Raw genomic sequence first — 19966 nt, forward strand, 5'->3', positions numbered from 1 at the left:
AGTGTTAATAACGTAGCTTTAAATTTTAATATGCTTACGGTTTTAAAGTTTTCCTAAAGTAAGAATTTCAAACCCTCATTCTGTAACTATCAAAATCACTATGAAGTCTGCTCTTCCTCTGGCTGCAAGAAATCTTTTGTAGTCAGAAATTTATACAAAGTCAGATCTAAGACAAAGAAGAGAACTGATGGAAAAATATTAAAGTACTTCCTAGGCTAGCATACTGGAGAGGCACATGACCTCCTCTTTCGAGCACAATGAGTACAATTTATCCAGGGAAAGACATCAGCTGTCTATAATGTTGAACAAAGATTTGGCTTGGAGTGTCAGGTCAAAGGATATGATATTCCTTAAATACTGTGTCTTTGTTAGCACACATCAGGAGAGCAAATAAAACTGGCTGGAAGGAAGAAGCTTTGCCTCTTTGAGCTATTGCCTGTTTAAGCCTTCACATCCTCCATTTATGCCTCTCTTCTTGGTCATGCCCTGACATGGATCAAGCAGCACTGACCCAGGTATAATTCATAAGTTAGTATAGGCCAGAAATACTTTGTAAAAGGCAAAGTCCCTTCCTTTCTTTAGAGAGGAAAAGCCCTTTAATGATACAGACATTGGTCATTCTGTGACAGTCTAATGTGCTATAGTGACCCAGGTATATTTTATTTACTAGGACAGAAAAAAACTGTGAAGGAGAACTTTTTTTTATGGTCCTTGAAATAATTTTGAGAAATGTAATATGTGGTGATAAGAACAACAGATGGAATTTTCCAGTGTGTGTAAAAAAAAGGAAAGAAGCTACTGAAATGATACAGAGCTTTCTACTGAGTGGAATAATTGATTGTCTGCTTAGCAAGCTGCTAAACCTGTAGTCAAGAAAAATAATTACATTTACAGCTACAAGCAGAACCTTTTAATCAGCCAAGAAATGAGTTACGAGCATTCAGGTTTCTAAGATAAAACTACATGAAATTATTATTTTCTACATTTTTTTCAAAATTACTTCCATCTCCAGACACAACTATATTTACTACCATAATCAAGGTTAAAAAAAAATAAAATTCCTGTTTAAAATTGATACATTTTACCTTGATTTTTCCTCCAAGAAGGTGGATCCAAGCCACTTTTCCATATCTTTATAAGCCTCTTCTGCTTTAAATTTTAGATCCTCAAGAAATACTAAAGCTTTTTCTTTTATAAGTTCTAGCCGAGATTTTGTGGCTGCCTCTGTTTAAATAGTAAAATCATAATGAATAATATTTATAAAATGTGAGGAATGTTCTCAGTATAAGCACCTAAAGTTCAGCATATTTAACTGTTTTTAGCTAAAAGTACCTTAGAGGATACTTGCTGCCTGGCTAGTCACTTTTCTGTAGTACAGTTAAGGCTGATGTAATTGTGGCTTCTGTACATGTTCTTTGAGCAGCTGCTATCAGTATGTTACAGAGGTAAGTGCATGACAATTTTTTTCTCCCTGTATTTTCAGAGGTAGGTACTGCATAGACGACTGATAAAACTGCTCTCTTAACACTAACAGAATAAAAGGCAAGGCACGTTGATGCAACAGAGAAATTAAATATTAAATCAATGTTAAAAACTTAGCAACTATACACAACTAGTGCCTTTGCTAGACTCTATGTATCTAAATTAATGAAAACCATAAGTTACTGAAAGGTAACTAGATAACAAAGCTACAAGCAAAACTACGATTCTGAAATACCAGCTATGTGCCTGTGCAAATAGGAAATAGGGGTCAACATGTTCAGCCATCCTTAGGTTCTTGGATTTTTTTCTTAAATATAGGATGAAAATGAAGCAATGTCAAGTACAAAAAAAACCATGTTAATGAATTACTAAAATTCATCTTCCTGCAATTAGGATCTTCAACATTATTACTATTCTTCTCATTACCCCAAGATCTTGGAATTTTTATTCTTGAATAAAAGAAAAGTTTAATACTGCTTTTGTATTAAACCATGATCAAAGATGTAGGTGTACAAGCATTTGGTCTGACTGGATCTAAAGAAGCCTTATGAGTTTGTGGTTTGTTCAATAACTGCTGTTTGCCCTCTATTTTTCATCATAAAATACTATGCAATAGCTAGCCCACCAGAGGTAGCATATGATGATGGGCTTGCCAACTGTTGCCAAATAGAAACAATGAAAGCTGGGCTCTATCTTCCCTTTAATGACAAAACAGTCTTTCTTCTAGTCTAAACCAACCTATCTTTAAAAAAAAAAACTCTCCAACCATTTTCAATTTGGGACTTCCTTTTTTCAGACATTTCCCTTTGGCTGAAGTGAAGCATTTTGTTTGAAAGTTACTGGCTAAGACGGAAAAAGAGACAGAATGACTAAACAATATGTAAGTTTTGGAAGAGTCTGTCCATAAAGCAGTTTGGAAGAACAAACCAAATCTATGTCCTGCTGCTTGAATCCCATGTTGCTTGAAGAGGAGGGCATCAGAGAAAAAAAATCAATGAAACATGCCAAAAAATTCATTACCAGAACAAAACATTTCAAATACTGAATCCAATTCAATTAAATATTGAAGTGTGAGTAAGAACTTATGCAAAATCCTTTCTCTCAGGATGAATATTTGCTTAGTCATGACAAATTAAATTAGATTAAATGAAAAATAAGACAAAAGGAATGAAAATCATATTACTACCTTTAGTATACTTACAACAGAATGACTGATGATTACCACACTAAAAATATTTCCTGATTTCTCTAGACACGACTGACTCTCCTTCTTTTTCTTTCTTATCCATCCATTTTGCTTACTGTCTCTGTTTAGTATTGACTAACATACTAGTCAAATTAGGAATAAAAATCACCTACTAATATAAGTAAACAAATAGTAACATACCCTCCTGTTTCAAGGCACTGAAATATTCTTGCTTTATTTTAACTGCCAGTTCTTCTTTCCTTAATTCTTCTGGATCTATAGGAGCTGGAGTGGCTTTTGCTCCTGCAGGAAAACAGACCTCTCAGTCTTTGGATTTGCTTGTATCATGAAAAATTACATTTTCCACCTTACTTGATGTGATCATTTATGAGAATGCAAAGGTGGATACTCAGCTCCCAAATGTGATTCCCATCTGCAAGTCATGCTAAGGATAACACTGCATATAAATACCACAGCATATACAACTGTACTAAAGTTGGTTAATTAACATCCTAAAATGTATTTCTGAATGGAAAATCATGACTGAATAAGTGGGCCTCTCATTTGAACCTAGATGGTCAGAATGTCCTGTTTTACCCAAGAATTTACCTATTTATTGCAACCAGAACATAAATAAATGTCTTTTGAATAATACCTGTTTCTTCTGGAATAAATTCAAGTTTAACAAACTATAGTAAATATGTTATGGTAGTAGTTACCATCAAAGAAGTGAAAATAATTATGCTATTAAAAAAAAAAAAAAACAAAACAAAAAAAAAACAGAAAGAAAAAGGAGGTCTGTTATTTCATGCCCCTTCAGACCTGCACTTCCACCTTGTTTTGACTTACTTATCTATAAACAGATATTGTAAAGCTATTTTATCATGTTTTTAGAGATTGCATGGAATTCTGTAGCCACACAACTTTTACTATTACTCAGTATTATTAAAATGTTTGAAATTGCTTTATCCTAGAAGCAGACGGAGATGTTACAGAAAAAATATAATGATATCTGCATAACACATAAGGTCAACACAAAACAAATCGTCAGTTCTAGAAGTGATAAAACTACACGTGGTAAATTGTATCACCCTGTTACCAGCCCACAGCTCCGTCCTAGGAAGTTCTCATGTTACAGGAACACTACAGTAACACTGTATTTGAGATGAAATCAAAGTCAATACTTTAGTCACAAATCCATCAGTTCACACTTCGTCTTCTACCAGGAAGAATGCACAACTTTCTAGCTGCAGTTCTGGTTTTCTAATTTCAGATAATCTTGTACCAGGTCTGAACAAAATCTGGTTCCAATAAGCAATCCACAAACTTCAAACTAGCATGCAACAGCTAGTTTATCACGAAACTTTTCTAGAAGCCTAAAATCTGCTACTCTCTAGGCTAAATTGAGATGCTAAACTAAACCGAAGGCTCCCTGGGGCTCACAACTGGCTACGTATTTGCAAGGCTAAGCTTCTGTTCACTCTGTATGGGCAGAAATAACAGAGAGAGAAAGAATCAAGCATGGTGCAAAAGAAATTTCTGTCAAAGAAAAAAGTCAACTGTGTTATGCACAATAACTCTGCAGTTACAGCTTTCTCATTTGGAGTATAAGAATTTCAGGCTACCCTACAGTCGCAGGGCCTGAACTTCTCTCTTGCTATGTAGAACATCTTAACAAGAGACACAAAAGTTTAGGCTACAGGCCTTGCTTGCTAATGAAGTTATGGCATATTGCAGACAAAAGGTGAAGATTACACAAACTACTATCTGCACAAGGAAACAGCTGTCAGAAAATGTATATACAGGCTGATATGCCACAATTTCTTCCAGCACATTGCCTGCTTTTACTCTCTTGGAAATAAATTTTGTGTTTTCACCTGGTGGGACAGATTCTTGCCAGGCCTATGTGCAAGACCTACCTCAATAGGAATCTGTTCTTTTTTAGGACTTCAGCTGTTAAATAGGCATAATTTATTTTACTTGATAAACTAGCTTTAACTGTTCCATTCCAACACAGAACATGAAGAAAAAATAATATTTACTCCCCATTTAGAATATTTATTTCTACATATAACAGCTACACATGTTTAAATAAATGCAATCGCCATTCAAATGCCTTTCCCCTCCTTTATCACTACCAGCTTTTAATACTGATGTCACATTTTAAAAGAGAAATTATATCCAAATTAAATGTGTTGGGTTATTAATTTCTGTATTATTCATATATTTACATTTCAGTTATTTCAAGCAAAGCCACAACAAAGCCTGCATTTAAATACCTTTTTTTTTAGGAGGTGATTTGGAAGATGCATTTTTGGCAATTTTGGAATCTTTCCCAGACGCTTTGCCTGGTTGTTTGGGTGCAGCTTTCGAAGATTTCTGTTTTAGCTGACGTTCATTTTCTTCCTCCATTTCTCTAAACTCTATTTCAGCTGTTACCTTGACACCACAATCACACATAGTAGAGTACATAGTATCAGCTCTGTGCAACTACTGTTTTAATTAGGTTATGCTTGCTGAAAGTACTTGATGAGAAGTAGACACATTAAAAAAAACAAAGGGGATTTTTTAACGAATTTACTAAATTTTGATTATTTATCAAAAATAAAATTTGCAGCAAAACTGCAAGACAGAGCCATTCTGGTTTAAATATTGCAGTCACTGTCTGTGCTTGAGGAAAACATTAGAAAAGCAAGAATCAACAGTACACAAAGCAAGCCTAGAGCTACATGATAAGGATGCAGAAATTAATTTATTTTAAATGATCAAAGAGAAAATAAAAATCTAACCTAGAAACCAACCATTTGAAAATCTTACCTAAATTACTTTAAACTATATAGAAAGAAGAATGGAACCATAGGGTCTGAACATGTAAAAGGTTTGAGCAAATACTACATTACAGGATTAAACTTAATCCATCTTCTTATACTTCTATTGAGGGATAAGAGAAGAGTTTATCATGGAAAAAGATATATAGAGGCAACATTTGAAATATTTCTCAGTAATGGAATGAAAGGCTCAGTTATAAATATGGAGGTGCTGAAAACACACACTCCATCATTTTCCCTATAGAACTACAAACATATGAAATGGAAATACCAGTGGTGGAGCAAGACGTATGAAACTGAGATAAACAGTGCAAAGATGATGGGTTTAGATTGCCTATTAATGGGGGGGCTTAGATTGCACAACCCAGAAATCTTTAAGTAAATAAAACATTCCATACCATATCTGATACTGCTGTTACTGCTGTTCGCCATGTATCAATAACAAGATTTTTATCATCCCTGCAAGTGGTCACTCTATTTTCAGAACTATTATCCTTCAGACTCTTCTTCTTAGTTCCACTCTTTTCTGACTCTGTATTACCTGGTGGAGGTAGTTTCAAAGAAACTAGAGGAATCCTCAAAAATAAAATATAAGGAATAATTTAGATACTGCTTTATAAAAAGTGTTATTATCTACATTGGAGAATATGCTGAAAGAATGGAAATGGTATTTTCAAAACTTGCAATAGCAAAAAAAAGGGAGGAATTTTCCTTATGACCAAAGTGATGAGGTTTGTGTATGGCCAGAAAAATGTCCAGTTTAAGTGTAACAGCTAAAAATTAATAACAGATGGATAAAACTACATCAAATGACTGTGTGATCTGCTGGCGAATTCCACATTCAGACACATTACTCAGATAATTTCTTAATTCACTCTAATTAAGTTAAAAAATCAGGGGTTAATACTGATGGCTTTTTCTATATTGTGAAAGTATCAGGGGGTATCCCTCAACTTTTAATATGACATTCAGGTTGGTACATCTTTGTAGGTTGCTTTGATTTACATTTGTTATTACATAACACTTAATTATATTTACATTTACATAAAATTGATAACATTTAATTTTATTTATTGGCACAAATATTAAACCAACTAATGTTCCATAACAATACTTTACATATGTGAGGATTGTGCTGTAAACCATCAGCAATATAAAGGAAAGAAAGAAACATTTCTATAAGTAGATTTCTGCCTAAGGCAGCTTTTAAAATGTTTTGCAATTCAGTTATGCATTGGTGAATATGATACAGGAAAATAAGAAAAATGAGGGATAAATGCAACCTCTAAAATGATTTGAGTTTTATCATTTGACTATAATCTCTGGTTAAAAATTTCTTATTTCTCCATCCTTTGAAATATACAGATCGAATTCCATATACTCCAAAAATCTATCAGCACATTCTATTTGTTCATTTTATGTGTTCTATTTGTTCAATTTTATACTGCATTTCTACCTTCTTGATTCATCTTGATCTTCCTTCCGCTGTCCATTAATAATATCTAACAATGGGAGTCTAGTAAAATCTTGATTGTCTTCCGTTGGGATTTTTCCTTCCATTGCCCTGTAATAGTCATGAAGAAGTCTCTTTGTATCTTGGAAACGATCTAGTTCAACCTGAAGAAGGACAAAGAGACTGCAATTTGACATACCACAGAACAAATTTTTGTTATCACATGTTAACAGAAGTAATTCTAAATCTTAAGAGTTTGAGGGAGAGCAAGAAACACAGTCATAATTGTTTTAAAATTTATGATATACTGAATGCATACTTCTATTTACATATATAATGATTCACACTGTCATTTCTAGGCAGTAATAAGAATCTTAATTGTTAAAATAGGAAAAGCTATTTACAATAAATAATGTTCAATGCATTCAATTTAATTACAATATATTATGGTGAATGTATATATTTCCCAATAGCAAGTACACTAGTGCTGACAAATTACATGGATCTTCTTGTTCAGAAGAAATAAAGTCTTAAAAGCATAAAATAAAAAGGGCTATGTGATGGAGAAAATTTTAGAAGTCATACAGTTTTTCTGGACCTAAGTAATCAACAGACTTTGAACACCTAAGTGTCATGATCTTTTTGTGTGAATCATCTCAGAAGAAATCAAGTAAGATTCAAGAAACATTTAACACCTGTCATGTTTTGATTTATTGATTCAGTATGGTGTTAGTTTCTAACTGACAAAACAGTACTAAATATTCATGGGAAAATGTACAAAACCACATTCACAAAACAGAGGATAAAACCTTTGTGGTGTAAACCAGCACTTATCCCTAAGTTAAGGAGGAAATATCTTCTAGTATAACTGTGTGCATAGAAAGGAATGAAATCTGATAAGAGCATTTATACAAATATATGTGTTTACACAGTTACAGAGCCACCTGTGGAATATATGTAACCTCCAACAGAAAACCCCAGAAATGGAGAACTCAATGACAAAGAAGCCTATTTTTGGCTGCCTCTAAAAAGAATAGGTATTACTTAAAGTTATAATTATTATCTTTTTAGTCCTGTAGTTTTAGGATTAATAATTCATTTATTTGGGGGAATATGTACTAAGTAAAGCAAGAAGTAATGTTTTCTATTAAATTTTTCTTTATGAAAACAAAAGCTTACATATGGTTAATATGAGTTAGTAATTTTAAACAGTTATTGCGCACGTCCACAAAAGACAGATCAAATTAGATTCATAGTGAATCTCCACTGAACTCCATCACACATGCCCATGAAATTCTATTAGAACAGGATTGCAAAGATATAACTAGGAGAATAATAAAATATTTAAGCTCTGTAGTATAATTTTGTCTCCTTTATGCATATGGTTCAAGATGGATTTTTTTAAAATATTCAGGATACAAATATCCTAGTTACAGGACCAATGAAGTTCAGATAGTCAGCAGTTATTTGATATTTTGACCTCTCTTTTGTCAGTGGCCCAAAGTCTTTATTTAGGGCATTATGTAGACTCTTTGAAAACAAAGTTAACAGTTTCCTTACTATAGCACTGACTACTTCACAAACTTTTCTTGAATTACCACAACACCTACATGGGATAAGAGAGTGGATCCCTTTTTTATTAATCATATAAAAATAGCAGAGAGAATTAAAGGGCTGAAACCCCACCCTATACTGCTTAGGCTTGGCTTTTTCAGCTAAATTAGTATCACAAGGCAGGTGCTTACAACACTGTTTTCATTGTCTTTAAGTTTGCCATTTCACAGAATGGTCACTTCAGTTTGCACAAACGCCTGTCTAGCCAGTCTAGTCAAGAATACTCCAATCCAGTTCTAAACTAATTTTATGCACCTAGAACAACAGTAACAGGGAAATCTTACTTTTACTGCAGGATTTAATGGACTCTTGAAAACTTATGTAACTGAAGTTACATATAGCAAAGCTTGGTCATATTTGAAAAACAGCAGCAAATGATATCTCAATCTCGAAACATTACTTGATTCTTTAGGGATTCTTTTTGTTGGTCAGCAGATAAAATTTCAAGTTACATCAGTGAAATAAAACTGAGATATGGGAAATACGATAACATCAAGCTTTGAATGATGCAATTCATAAATTAAAAGGAAATGTTAATATGATCACAGAAGGATAAAGAGCTGCTACATTTATGTCACAAAACTCTAGATGATTAATTGGAGTTCAAAAAATGCAAAAAAGTAGCAGTATATAATAGAGATTGAAAGTTTTGGGGGTTGAACAATAAGAATAGCATTTTTCTTAATCTTTCCTGTATTCCAAAGTTAAATGTATGAAATGTCATCTCTTTTTGTCTCTTAACTTTGTCTATAAATTCAGAAAACACATGAATATTTGCTTAAGTAATTTTTAATCTTTCACATATTTGGAGCCAACCATATGAAATTTCTCTCATGTTTACTGTAGCAGTCCATACCTGCATAAGTGTAAAGAAATGGTTCATTGCAATCCCCCTACGATCTGGTAGCCACTCTTCATTCATGATACCAGTACGTTCCCGCTCTGCTTCTTCCCTTCTGCTGTTACAGATATCCCAGAGAAGATCTCTTAGGTCCTAAACCAAAATATCAGATATGGTAATTAATTATGAAAGAAAATTTAATTTTTTTTCATTTTTTTCTTTCTATCTGGGGTTTTTACTTTATTGTTATAAAATCAACACCTGGTCAGGTCACATGCCTACAGAGGGCTGAGAGAAAATTTCTTTACAAGTGTGCCAGAGAGAAGAACACAAAGATATGAGTTTGGTGGGCAGGCAGCCTTGCTTTCCTCAGGCAGATATAATCTACCTAAGCTAGTCAAATATGAGACTATGAATAGTTAAGTTCCCAACTGCACCAACAACTTTGCACTTGAATGGTTTGCTAATTAATATGCTAAGAATAGTGCTCCCAGGGGAGAGGCAATATGAAAAATACTGAGAAAATTGTGTCAGATTTCAAGTGATTTTCAAACTTGAGGCAAACTTCCACATAATTTTTAATGCTCATTTAATTAAGGGCTCTTTAGCTAGTGACTATGTCAGATAGCACTATGGGGCTCACTGACAGCACTGAGGCCCCACTAAGCATAAGACATTATGCAATTTGTTTGTTCCCTATTGCCATCTCTGCATGAATTTAGTGTGACAGGCCACTATGTGTAAGAGGTTGTGGGAGGAGAAGAGTGCTGTTAAATACAGTGCCAAGGTAGGACATAATGAACTGTCTCCAGCCCCAGACATTTCTACCCTAACTGACTTGTTCTGGGACAGAAGAAAAGGAGAGAAGCTTAGGCTTCTGTTGAAGTGATTCCATATTCACTAGGTCTTGGTTGCAACCTATTAAGTCAGATTCTGTATCTCTCCCCCTGTCTGAAGACTTCAGATAAATCCATTTGTCCTCAGTTGGACAAAAGCCACAAGGAAGTCCCTGGGCTACCTAACACATCAGTGATGGCTAGAAGGTAGTCAAGGTGCAGACAATCAGATAATCATGACTGTTCACATTGTAGAATATGCACATAAGAATATGCTGCTGGATGAAAAATATTGAAGTGTATGCTGTATCTCTTGGCAATGGTGAGTTGCCCTTGACTGGCTGCCAGTCCACCAAACTGCTCTATCACTCTTCCTCACAGGAAATGGGGAGAAATATGATGGAAAAGTTCATGCGTCAAGATAATGATGAGGACATCACTCACCTATCACCATCATACGCAAAACAGACTTGATTTGGGGCAATTAATTTAATTTAATGACAGTTAATAACTCAGCAGAATAATGAGAAATAAAACAAACCTAAAAACACTTTTCCCCCATCCATTTGTCTTCCCAGGCTTAATTTCACTCCTGACTTTTCTCCTTCTTAAATGGCACAGAGAAAATAGGGAATGAATAATTAGGGTGAGTTTATGATACATTTTTATCTGCCACTCCTTTCTCTCACACTCTTTCCCTGCTCCAGGATGAGGTTCCTCCCATGGGATACAGTCCTCCCATGGAATTTTCTGATGCAAGCCCCTCCCACAGGCTTCAGTTCTTCAACAGCCACTCCAGTGTGGATCCTTTCTGTGTGTGCAGCCCTTTAGGACTGTACTGCTCCAGTGTGTGTACTCCATCAGCCACAGCTCCTGCCAGGAACCTGCTCTGGTTGGGCTCTCCCCAGGCTGCTGCTCCTTCACAGCACGTCCACCTAAAACAGCCTGGGCGGACTGCGTGGACTGCAGGGTGGAGATCTGCTTCCCTGTGGTCCTCCATGGGCTTCTGTGGAACAGCCTGCATCACCATGGCCTTCTCCACAGGCCACAGGGGAATCTCTGCTCTGGGGCCTGGAGCACTTTCTCTTCCTTCTTCTTCATTGTCCTTGGTGACCACAGAGCAATTTCTCACATTTTCTCACTCCTGTCTCACAGCTGCCATGCTTTCTTACAGAAGCCACCTCTGCAGTCCATTTGCCACAAAAAAACTTTCATATTAATGTAATACCGCTCAAAAAAAGCACACTAATGTTTTGTACAAATGATGTATAACTTTTTCCAGTATCTTTCTTAAACATGTAACATGAAGGATGTTACTCTTTGTTCTCATATTATTTAAATCACAGTTTAGATTTACTGTAAGCAGTGGAGAAAACGGCAGAGGAATACAGTGAGTTATATTCCTCTGGCAGAAGCTAAAAGCATATTTTATGAGTATCTTCTCTTTTCACAGTGAAGTAGCTTCTCTCTCCTTCTTTTCTTGTAGTAAGGTGGGGAAAAAACTAAGAAAGGATGCATTTGCTCAGTCCTCTTCTATTTGGAACATAAGAAGTAGTGATAGCAAGCAACTGATCATACTCATTGACAGAAATGCAATGAGAGAGAATTTGGAGAAATTGCTGGAAGACAGATAGAGATGTGCTGTTGAACTGTGTTTTATCCACGGTAATTCTGTGTTTGGATGTTTAGGATTGTGCTGGTTTTGGCTGGGGAAGAGTTAATTGTCTTCAGAGCAGTTGTAGCAGGCACAGGGCCAGCTATGGCCCTGCAGAGGAATACTTAGAGACAAGAATATGCTGAGTCATAGGAATTGAACCAGAAGTTTTCACTCTGGTCCTCCAGGCCTGCTTATCTCTCTGTGACCCCACAGGCTAGTTTCCCTAACCCTTACAACTGGTCAGTTTCCAAGCCCCCCTAACCCTATAAAAGGGGTTGTCTTGGCCCAATTTGTTAGAAGAGCTGCATTCAGACCCTTCGCGAATCCCTCAGAATAAACCATCGTGGAACACTCTGATGCCAGCCTTCTCATTTCTCTCGTCTGCTTTCCTGGAAGCCACAACCAGCCAAAGCCCCTGGCAAGCTAAAGAGCTGAAACCATAAAAGAGCTGATATCACTGAGAGCTGATGATCACTGAGCTTGCTAAGGTGGCCATGGCTGTGCATTAGTTGAGGCTCAGAAACTCAGCCCCCGAAGGGCTGAGGTATCTGGCCTTAATACTGCTTGCCTGGGGCACTCTGACCCTACGGGGACCAGCTAAGAAGCTAACCCCCACGGCTTCATATTTTTACAAGCAGTGACTATGGGTTATGGCTTGGACTCGTGCTGGAAACAGTGCTGATAACACAGGGATGATTTCGTTATTGCTCAGCAGCACTTGCACAGAGCCAGGACCTTTTCTGCTCCTCATCCCAACCCACCAGCAAGGGGGCTGTGGGTACCAGGGAGCTGGGAAGAGACACAGATAGGAGAGCTGTCCCCAGATGACCAAAGGGACATTCCATACCATATGGCACCATGCTCAATAGATAAGGCAGAGGGAGAAGAAGGAAGCAGAGGAGACGCTGAGGGGTGTTGTGTTTGTCTTCCCAAGTCACCACCACGTGTTATTGGACCCAGCTTTCCTGGGGATGGCCAAACATCTGCCTGCCCATAGGGAACAGTGGATGAATTCCTTGTTTGCTTTGCTTCTGTGCACAGCTTTTGCTTTGCCTGTTGAATTGTCTTTACCTCAGCCCAGGAGCTTTCCCACTTTTACAATTCTCTCCCCCGTCCCACTGGTGGTGGGTCAATGGCTGCATGAGGCTTGAGTACAAGGTGGGGTTGAACCACAACATCAAGCCAAAGTCTTGGCTGCCCTCTGGGCTTTGGGCCTTTAAGGAATTTTACATGTATCACAAAATGGGTGGGTTTTTACATTTCCTGGCTGATATCAGAGAAATTTATTTTTCAGATATTACAGCTGATATTTTTCAGTGTTTTAGGAAGGGTCCAGCTGAGATGACAGTGTTGAGGAGTCTGTGACTTTGAGGGAAAACATTATGAAGATTGTCACTCTTTTAATTTCCTTTTTCTTTCTAACAGCAAGGAAGGATTGTTGATGGAATTCATACATTCAGGGAGATACAATGAACATAGCTTTAACAGCATAGAGGAAGATCATCTTCACAACCACCCACAGGTTTGGGACTCACAACAAGTGAATGGGTTATTTAAAAAAAAATTCTGAAAATCATATATTCACTCAGAACTGTTTAGGCTTAGCACAGTATCTGAGTTTCACTGCATCATATGGAAGTATAACCTCCTCTTCACATAATTTGAACTGGATAATGTCAAACAAGGATTTCTGTTATGAAAAAAAGGCCAAATATTTTATCTTTTTAAAATATAGGACAGAGTGATTCCAGTCTTTTTATAATGCCATTCAGTAGAAATTAGGAATATGGATGATGATTTTTTCAATCTTCTATTCCATTCTCTTGGAATATTTATATGGAAAAGGAGCCCCAATACTTTTTCCATCTCAGATGAATTAATCCATTATTCCTCAAATGTTCTCTTCAATTAAAAATGTTGTTAGTATTCCTTTTTTCCTTTTTAGGGATCATTTCTGATAGTGCTCAACTAAAAATCATGGCTGTTCTGGAACATAATCCGATGAATTCAAAGATAGCTCTACTTTTGGCTCATACTAAATCTGGCTCTGAACTTGTTAGGACATTTAGTTATCGATTTTTGTGAAAAAGAATTCTCAGGATATGACCTAGAAAAGATCTACCTGAATCAAAACATCCCAAGAAATTCTATGTACTTTGTATGAATCAGTTTTAGAAAGCAGAGACTATCATATATAATTTACAGAACAAATAAAACACTGCCAAGATTTTTTGGATTGTGATAGAATTATTCAATTTGTAAAATATCTGAAAACCACAAAATGTTAAAAACAAAAGAGAGCAGAGAAATATTTATTTTACAGCGTACCACAATACTACAGCAAGATCTAAGAAAATTATGGGCAAAGAACAGAGGAATAATTTTAAAGGACAGATTATGCAAAAGAGGAAAAGACATAGTTTAAAATGAACTGTAAAGAGGAATAAAGAAGTAAATACTATGATTCATCAAGCTGATGTTACATCAAGCTTGTATACAAGGAAATAATAGACTTGGTTATATTGTAACTTCTGTCATTTACTTACAGTAACCCTTTGGTGTAGTTCAGCTTTTGTTTCCTCATCGTCTTGCAGCTCATCAGCAATCGAATTAAAATCTGCTTGCCACTGAGATACAAACTCCTGCATAAAATGCGGACGTCTCAAATAACCTTGAAAATTCTTTCTGTAAATTATAGTAAAAATAACTTTTGGGTAAAAATAACAAAATGGCCCATGAAAACACAAAATGCTAATATTAATGTAATAAGTTACTATTCCTACTTACCTAATATCTGCTGCGTAATGAATTATAGTGTACTGTTCATCCCTTAGACATCTAAGTACAGTTTTGATCGTATTCATATATGTATTTTCGACCATTTCCCAGTAAGGTACCAATAAATCAATTATTTCCTGTGAATTTTTAAAAACATCAAAATTAATTGATTTATTTACTGGTAATTCATTTATCTGAAGCATTAACAAATACACAAAAATATTATTTCATGAAATCATATTATTGATTTTTTTCACTATGTATTTCTTTTGGTTTACAGCTGATTACAGACAGTGTACCAACATATACTTTTATCTTGTGAATTTCTTTGGGAAAAAGAGGTAGGTCTCCAAAGGAATGGGAAATTCCAGCAGAATATTTCAATATCTGTTTTGAATATACTCACAAAATAAGTGATGATACTGAATGATCACGGAATAAGAAAATTTGGTCATTCATAACTTTTTAGCTCATAAAAATCTAAGCTAACTGCCTAGTGTTGCCAAAGTGATGTTTGACTGACTGTTATGAAATGTAAATAAAGGCCATGGCCAGAGGAAACCCAGCATATGATTGCAGTTAATGGGAAAAACTGGTCAACATTAAGAAAACAATTACAAAACAAATTTCAAATCATTATTGTCCACCCTTGAAAAATCTGCATCTCAAAACTGCATGCAGTCCCAGCCACTCCTCTCAAAAAAATTACAGAAGAACTAGAACAGATTATAACTGGATTGGAGATCAAAAGCAACATTCAGCAAAATGAACATTTAAGAGATGCTTGTCATATCTTAAATGCCCTCAGAGGTTGATTATAGAATTATTATTCATTGTATTTCTCAATATGTGAATTAGTGTCACCAAATGATCCAAGGAAAGATCATGGTTTGAAGCGAAGAAATAGAAATATTTTTTCATAATTGACATAATTATACAAGCTATGTCACAGAGAAGAAAAAGTAAATGGCTTCAAAAAAGCTACTAAATCAACTAAAAAACATAATCATGGAAGAAAAGTCCATTGAGAGCTACAAAGCACAAGATGCAGATATACAGCCATTTCAGAAAACCCCTAAATTTCAGATCACTAGAATCTGAGCAGATGTCCTTAGGGAGAAAATATTAGGAAAAAAATAAACTAGGAGAAAGATTAGTGCACACTCTCCTAATTCTTACTCTTTGTATGAGACCCACAGCTTATCCTTGTCAGAGAAAGAAAACTGATCTAGTAAGTTTGTGTAGTAGTAGTATTTAATAGTAAAAAGCATTACTGTTTTGGCAGTTGTGTCTTCACGATAATTGCAAGGAATTAAAAAACAAAATTAAATTTGAAAGTCCAATTCCTTATTTTATGTATTTTAGTAGCAACTGTTCTTTGTATATCTATCACAAAGTAATAGCATACCTTTTATTGAAGTATATTGAAAAAAACAACATGCAATGATGCAAAAGGTTTAGGTAGGACATACATAAAACACTCCTAAAATATATACTTCAATATTTAAGATTTTCAGTTGGAAATTAGTGTACTTGGGGAAGTGGTTCATCCACATAAATCCATTCATCTGATCCTGGTTCAATCACTGGTGGTGCCTCAGACGAGGGAGAAGGCTGATCTTTAACTGGTAAAGCCTCTTCTTCCTCTGCGACTGGCAAAACCTCTTCTTCATCAGTAGCTGGTAAAACCTCTTCTTCTTCTGGTGGTATTTCTTCAGCAGACCCTCGATATGAATGCACAAATAGTACTTCCAAATGTATATTAAGTATCAATAAACAGAATTAGACATCTCTGCTACTCTCACGGGTTCAAAATAATGGAACAGATTCACTGTTTCATTACTTAGATGTTGTTCATTGAAAATATACTCATGAAATCAGGAATTCTCAAGGAAGATTGTATCAGTTAACACCTAAACAAACTCAACATCCAAAAATCCAAGGGCCCTAAAAGGATGCATCCCCAAGTGCTGAGGGAGCTGGCAGACATAATAGCTAGGTGGCTGACATGAACCCCGAGCTCATGACCATCTTTGAGAGGCCATGGAGATAAGGAGAGGTGCCTGAGGACCGGAAGAAAGCAAATGTCAGCCTGGTCTTCACATCAGGCAAGAAGGAGGACACAGGGAACTACCAATCAGTCAGCTTCACTTCAATCCCTGGGAAGGTGATGAAGCACACCATTCTGGAGATCACCTCTATCCACATGGAAAACAAGAAGCTGATCAGGAGTAGTCAGCATGGATTCACTAAAGGGAAGACATGCTTGACTAATACTCTAAACATGCTTGCTGATACTCTATTCTGGTTATATGAACCTAATAGTGAAGGACTGCTTGAAAGCTTTGAACACAGATATAGAATTAAACTTTATTAATTGACCCCAGGTATTATTTTTTCTTAGGGAGTAAATAGCCCTTAAATACTCCTATAGAACAGCTGGATTCTAACTAGAAAATCTTCACTCCATTTGCAACAATAGGAATTTTGCTGTTGAATCTAGCACAGCCATTAATTATATACCAAGAATATAAAAAAACCTATGAACTAGAAACCTTGCCCAGGAATAATGGCATAAACTTTTACTGTTACACGTGCTTTTCAAGTTCATTTTTTTTTCTTTTGGTGGTAGAAGACACATGAAGATTTTCTCATAATAGTTATGAAAAAAATCTCTGGCTATTTAGAGATCACTATTGCTGGTTTACATTATGCATTTGTCCTCTTGGATTTCTTTTTTTAAAAATATAATTTTAAATTAGTCTTTCTTTCTGGATAGTACGGAGGAAAAATGAAACAAAGATGCACCAAAAGTAAATGTCAAAACCACTTCTACTTATTCATATTTTTATGCTGCTATTGATATATGATATGAGATACTGACTATATAGTCATAATAGCAAGTTAGACTTATACAATTATGCTATCCCATAGATGAAGATACTGGCTGTAATTTTTAAACCAGGAAGAAAGGACTGAATTTAATGCTTTAATTTTTATGTGAAATTGGTCCATGTACTCCAAAAAGGTGCAAACACAACAGAAAAGTTCAGGCTTCTGGTGCAGTTATCACTAACTGGCAAATCCTCAGATCGTTTCAGGGGCAGCAAAAATATAGGTTGACATATAATTTTATATATTAATTATTAGCGTTCATTATAAAAGAGAAAATCTTTTGTTACTGAATTCTAGAAAGTAAGACTAAGAAAACTTACTTCTATTCTGATTTTTCACAATTTCTTCTGTTATAATTTCCTTCACTGTTTCACACACAAGACTTTCTTCTGTCTCTGCATTTACTTTCACTAGATTGTTTTGACGGACTGAAAACCATTTCTCTAATTTTGGCCATGTCTTTAGGAAGCCTGAAATCCTACAAAAATCATATCAATGTATGAAATTAAAACCTAACTAATGGAAAACAAAACAATTTCTAAAATTGATAACTAAAAGAAAAAGCATCTAATTTATCACTAAAACAACTCCACCCACATCAATCCCATCATTTTAAATATAAGAAAGTTTTCAAAATACTATTGATAACCAATAATATATTTCTTACTCTTTCATGTCACAAGCTATGTTTACTTTCTAATATCACAATTAAACCAATAGTAATGCATAATATAATAGTCTGAAACAGTTAACAATATCAAATATTAAGAAGAAAGAATCATTCTTTATTTTCCTCTTTGTGTAAAGTTAAACATCTAGCGATTCAATTTAAACTAGAAACCTAAGAGGTTTTTGTAAATGCAGAAGTGGAAAATAACATTTTACAAAATCTCTAACTCAAATCAAGTTTGTTTCACTTAAGGGCAGTCACATGTGTGACAGACCTCAGATATAAATGCACACATAGATATACACACACATATATACACAGAATGTATACACAATTCATGCAATATATACCTGAAAATTAAATTCTCCTTGGAACAATACCCTGGAAAATCAAAACACAGGAATTCTTCTTTTCCAGGAGGATTTATATTGTGCAGAAAATGAAAATACCCTTTCAGCTCCATGGTATAGAAAGGTCTAAGTAAATTCTTAACATTAAGCATGTAAGTATTGTCCTGGATCACATATGAGATTCAGATCAGTTACACGCCTAAACATTTGGCTGAAGTAATATTTTTGTACTTCATATAACTTACCTGTGTAGCACCTGCTCCCTAGCCAAGCCAATATTTTCTTCTAGGATTTCGGCATCTGAATTTTGATTGCTGCTCTGTTCACCCTGAGATGTCTTTCTTTCATCTACTGTGTGGAAAACCAATATATAAGCATATATTGAAAAGGCAATTATTCAGACAGTTATTCACCCAAACTAAGATAATCATTATAAACAAATTCAGTATTCCTAGATTTTATGTTTCTTAACTTAAAAGTTGGGTACCAGCCAACACCAGCAGGGTGTCCTGCCTCTTTCTCTGTTTAAGTGCATAGCCAATTGTAGCACTAACATTTCCTAATGCATGCTTTTCAGCCATAAAAATCTCCAGTTGAAGAGATGGAGCATTTGTGGGTGACTATTTGAGGCTTATCTACTGTGAGAGTCTGTCGAAAATATCCCTCATCTGCCTCACAACTGTCATTGGCGGACCACTGAAGAAAATACTCCCCTGTCAAAAATCTGACTCTGTAGGAGAATGTTACACACCAAGGGCCCTGAGACTTGAGAGCATTGCTAAGCTCTTGTTTTTACAGGTGGATTTGCTGCATGCTACACTGAGCCCAATGAGAAGGGGGCACTGTGCCCTTTTTGCAACAATAGCCTTGGAAGCTGTCCCACCTCTTGGCCTGGCTGGACTTCTCCGGAGCTTTTGGGTGGTCCCCCACAGAAGACCCCTCTTGCTTGTTTACAACCACTGTGACAGACAAACTGAGATGACAGAAGCCTCTCCACCAGAGAAAAACCCGAGCAATCCCCATGTGAAAAGGCCTCCCTCTCACTCCCCAAGGACTGGGACTGAAGCCCCCAGCCCAGGGGAGGTGCGCAGGGAGAGGTGTGCTGACCAAAGCAAGATGGATGTTGCAGGTGCGGGCACTGGACCACAAAAACCATGGCCCTCGCCCGCTGAGATATGAACTGTGTGTACCCCTTTTCCAAATACCATTCTTTTTACCAGAAGATACAATAGATTCAGTTTTAAAAAAATCTCCCTTCCCCCATCAAAAAAGTGTATAATTGGAGTCCAGACGGACTGCATCTCTGAGATCTCCCCAATGTAACAGGAGGATCCTCGACTGGACTGGACTAAGGACTTCGTCTCTACATTTGATAG

General features: G+C 35.9%; 1 protein-coding gene across 1 annotated transcript in view; it reads right to left on the reverse strand.

The window, feature by feature from the left end:
• The window catches only part of SPEF2 (sperm flagellar 2), a 75570-nt gene that overhangs the window by 24851 nt on the left and 30753 nt on the right, over nucleotides 1-19966 (reverse strand). Inside the window, 11 exon segments of the mRNA XM_030237344.2 lie at nucleotides 1086-1224; nucleotides 2870-2971; nucleotides 4948-5107; nucleotides 5895-6072; nucleotides 6953-7113; nucleotides 9420-9557; nucleotides 14444-14582; nucleotides 14685-14812; nucleotides 16209-16399; nucleotides 17891-18048; nucleotides 18836-18941. Coding sequence (XP_030093204.2) covers nucleotides 1086-1224; nucleotides 2870-2971; nucleotides 4948-5107; nucleotides 5895-6072; nucleotides 6953-7113; nucleotides 9420-9557; nucleotides 14444-14582; nucleotides 14685-14812; nucleotides 16209-16399; nucleotides 17891-18048; nucleotides 18836-18941 — 1600 coding nt within the window.

The sequence above is a fragment of the Serinus canaria genome, chromosome Z, assembly GCF_022539315.1.
Source record: "Serinus canaria isolate serCan28SL12 chromosome Z, serCan2020, whole genome shotgun sequence".
Classification (NCBI taxonomy): domain Eukaryota; kingdom Metazoa; phylum Chordata; class Aves; order Passeriformes; family Fringillidae; genus Serinus; species Serinus canaria.